General features: G+C 69.6%; 1 protein-coding gene across 1 annotated transcript in view; it reads right to left on the bottom strand.

The window, feature by feature from the left end:
- MNEG_13356 (hypothetical protein) overlaps positions 1–2579 on the bottom strand; it is a gene marked incomplete at both ends in the record, with an annotated part of 2906 nt that extends 327 nt beyond the window's left edge. Inside the window, 4 exons of the mRNA XM_014038172.1 lie at positions 123–910; positions 1101–1318; positions 1534–1884; positions 2566–2579. Of these exons, the coding sequence (XP_013893626.1) occupies positions 123–910; positions 1101–1318; positions 1534–1884; positions 2566–2579 (1371 nt within the window). The remainder of the gene's footprint in view (positions 1–122; positions 911–1100; positions 1319–1533; positions 1885–2565) is intronic.
- Positions 2580–3153: the final 574 nt, after the last annotated feature.

Genomic DNA, 3153 nt, shown 5'->3' with positions numbered 1-3153 from the left:
GGCGGGGCAGCGGCCGCCTCCGCCGCCCCCGCCCCTGCCCCGTGCGCAGGCGCCGCGGCCAGGGAGAGTTCGGCCAGAAGGGCTCGCTGCCAGTCTGCTGCGAGGGCGTGGCCAGGGGTCACTGCCAGCAGCCGCCGCAGCAGCACCGGGGGGCCGCGGCGCAGCCACTCATGCATCGCGCCGGCGACGCCGCCGTCCCCCTCTCCATCCTCCAAATGTCCCGAAGCTGCCGCCCGCCGCGGCCGCGCGTGCGCGAGCAGCGCCGCCGCGCAGGCGAGCGCCAGCTCCCCGTCCCCGCAGAGCCGCGGCCGCGCCGCCCCCGCCGCGCGGCGCGCGCGCCGCAGCTCCCGAGACAAGGGGTCGTCCTCTGCGCCCCTGCCGCCGCCGCCGCCCTTCTCAGCATCGGCACCGCCACCGCCGTCAAAGGCAGCCTCCGGGGGCGGGCGCCTCGCGCCCGGCGTCCCCATAAGCGCGTCCCAGACCGCCACGCACGGCTCCTGCTTCGCCCGCGGCAGCCCCGCGGCCGCGGCCTCCGCGGCCGCGAGCGCCTGCACCAACGCGACGCGCAGCAACGCGGCCGCTGCCTCGACCGGTCCGGCCAGCGGCGCGAGGGTCGCCGCCAGGCGCGCCGCGGAGCGGCGCGGGAGCGTCTGCAAATGGGTGGCCGCAAACGCACACAGCTCATGCGCCGCAACCTCGGCCACCTCCAAAGGCAGCTGACCCGCCTCCACCTGCCCGTCCTCCTCCGCCTGCTGCTGTTGCTCCTGCTGCTGCTGCTGCTGCTGCTGCTGCTGCTGCTGCTGCTGCTGCTGCTGCTGCTGATGATGATGATGATGATGATCGAGCGCGGCCGCCGCCGCCCGCGCCAGTTCATCTAGTACGTCCCACATGGCCCCTTGGGCACAGCCCTCTGGAGCAGCGTGGTGTGGTTGCAAATAAGTGTGAAGGGGAGGTCAAAGGGCGGGATATTTGCTTGCACATGCAACCGTGGCATGCCACGATGGTACGGCATTCACTGCGGCACGCAACGCAGGCGGTGCGACCACACTGTGGCTGCCGCGGCGCAGCTGGGCGCAGTGACGACGCACAAGCCGACCCACCAGCGACGGCGCGCCGCAGCAGCATTCCCAGTCCAACTCGGCAGGGCTCCGGCGCCGACCCCAGGGCGGCCGCCAGCAGCTTCCGCCCGGCTGCCTCCAGGGATGGCAGGTCGACCACCGCCGTGGCCAGCCACCCGACCGCGGCGGCGAGCAGCCACTCGAGCGCCTCGTCGCTGGTCGCGCTGAGGTGGCGGACCGCCGCCGCGAGCGCCTCGGGGCTGCAGCAGGGGTGGGGGTTTGGAGGAGGAAGATCGCGCGGCGTAAAAGAGGCAGCATTAGGTGAGTGCATGCGCCCCCAAGCACTCGCGCATCTAGGGTGGTAGCATCCTGCGGCCGCCGCAAATACTTTGTGCGGGTATGGTCGGTAGACGAGTGGCGCCGGCATTCAGAGAGCGGGTGTGCGCCTGCACGTGTGAACCGCAAGGCAGCCCACCTGCTGCCGAGCGCCGCGGCGGCCAGCGCTGCGGCCGCCGCCTCCACGTGCGCCGGCGCGGCGCGCTGCAGCGTCAGCAGCAGCAGTGCGTCCGCCGCTGTCAGGTGTGACAGCCCGTCGGCGCCGGGCGACACGTGGGGGGCGGCCTCAGGCGGGGGGAGCCAGTTTGGGGCCATGCGGCCGTTGGTGAGGTCCGCCTGCTGTGGGAGCCACTGGCCGTGCTGCTGCTGCTGCTGCTGCTGCTGCTGCTGCTGCTGCTGCTGCTGCTGTGGCTGCTGCTGCTGTTGCTGCTGCTGCTGCTGCTGCTGCTGCTGCTGCTGCTGCTGCTGGTTTTGCTGCGGCTGCTTGGGGCTGCTGGGGGCCCCAAGTTGTGGCCCCCAGCTCGCGCCGCAACTTGGGCTGCCGGGCGACAGCGGCGCAGCCACAGCCGGCGCCCCTGGGTGCACGCCCAAGGTGCGTCGTGCTCGAGGGTCCCGGGGCGACTCCATTGTGGGGGGCGGGGGCGCGTTGGGCTGTGGGATGGAGGGATGCCCCCATTGCTCATCAGCTGGGTCGCGTATGCGCTGCAGGGCGTGCGTGCGCCGTCGCCGGGGGGTTGCTTGCAAGGATCGCCCCTGCTGCTGCTGCTGTAGCTGCTGGTGGTGCTGTGCGTGCTGCTCCTGCTGCTGAGTGTGCTGCGCCAGCGCTGCTTGCGCCAGCGCAAGCCCGCGCCTCTGCTCATCATGCAGCGCGAACAGCAGGCGCGGCACGGATCCCGGGTGCAGCGTCACGGCTGCCTGCAGCGCCTCAAGCACAGCCTGAGTGTGTGCGTGTGCGTGTACGTGTGCGTGTGTGTGTGCGTGTGCGTGTGCGTGCGATTTGTGGGATTGCCCAGGCATGATACACAATTTGAGTGGTGATAGACCAGAAACTCGCGGCGGAGGGCCGAGCTTGAGCAACCGCATCGTAGGCCTGTGTGCGGGGCCACAGCGTGCGGCGTCGTGCGGCGCGCTGGCTCAGCCGCCCTGAAATGAGTCCCAGGCCGTGGCTCACCGTGAGAGCGCCATGCTCAAGGGCTGCGTTGACTGCGCCACGCAGCCGCTGGCCGGCAGAGAGGACCGGCGGGGCGTCGCAGCCGGCGCCGCCGTCCCCCGCGAGGCTGAGTGAGCCGAGCGCCTCGGCTGGTGCGGGCTGTGCGCGCGTCGCCTCCACCACGAGGGCTCGCACTGTGTCCGACAGGGCAGAGGCAGCAGCAGCGGCGCCATCGCCAGCGGACGGAAGAGCGCATCCTGCCAGCTCAACAGACGCCGCCAGGCCCACTGCATACTGCATTGAACCTAATGTACTAGCCTATTACAACGGCTGGCGGGTGGTGCCATGCGTCCAAGCTGCTCAGTTTGCTGTCAGATCGACCAAGCTGCTACGTGCGTGGGCGTACAATGGCGCACGATTGTGCATATCTTGTGTCTTTTTCCAAAAGAATATAATGAGATCAGTGAATAGCAAGTTCGCGCCAAGTGACTGTACACAGAACAATTATGCAATTTAATGCATTTCAATTGATTTTTCGGTGTGATGCGGCGCGTAGAATGATGAGATTCCAAGGGCACGGGCTCATCCCAACCAGGAACCCACGCCTTA

Source organism: Monoraphidium neglectum, assembly GCF_000611645.1.
Source record: "Monoraphidium neglectum strain SAG 48.87 unplaced genomic scaffold scaffold03772, whole genome shotgun sequence".
Taxonomy (NCBI): Eukaryota; Viridiplantae; Chlorophyta; class Chlorophyceae; order Sphaeropleales; family Selenastraceae; genus Monoraphidium; species Monoraphidium neglectum.
This window is presented reverse-complemented; position numbering and strand designations above follow the sequence as displayed.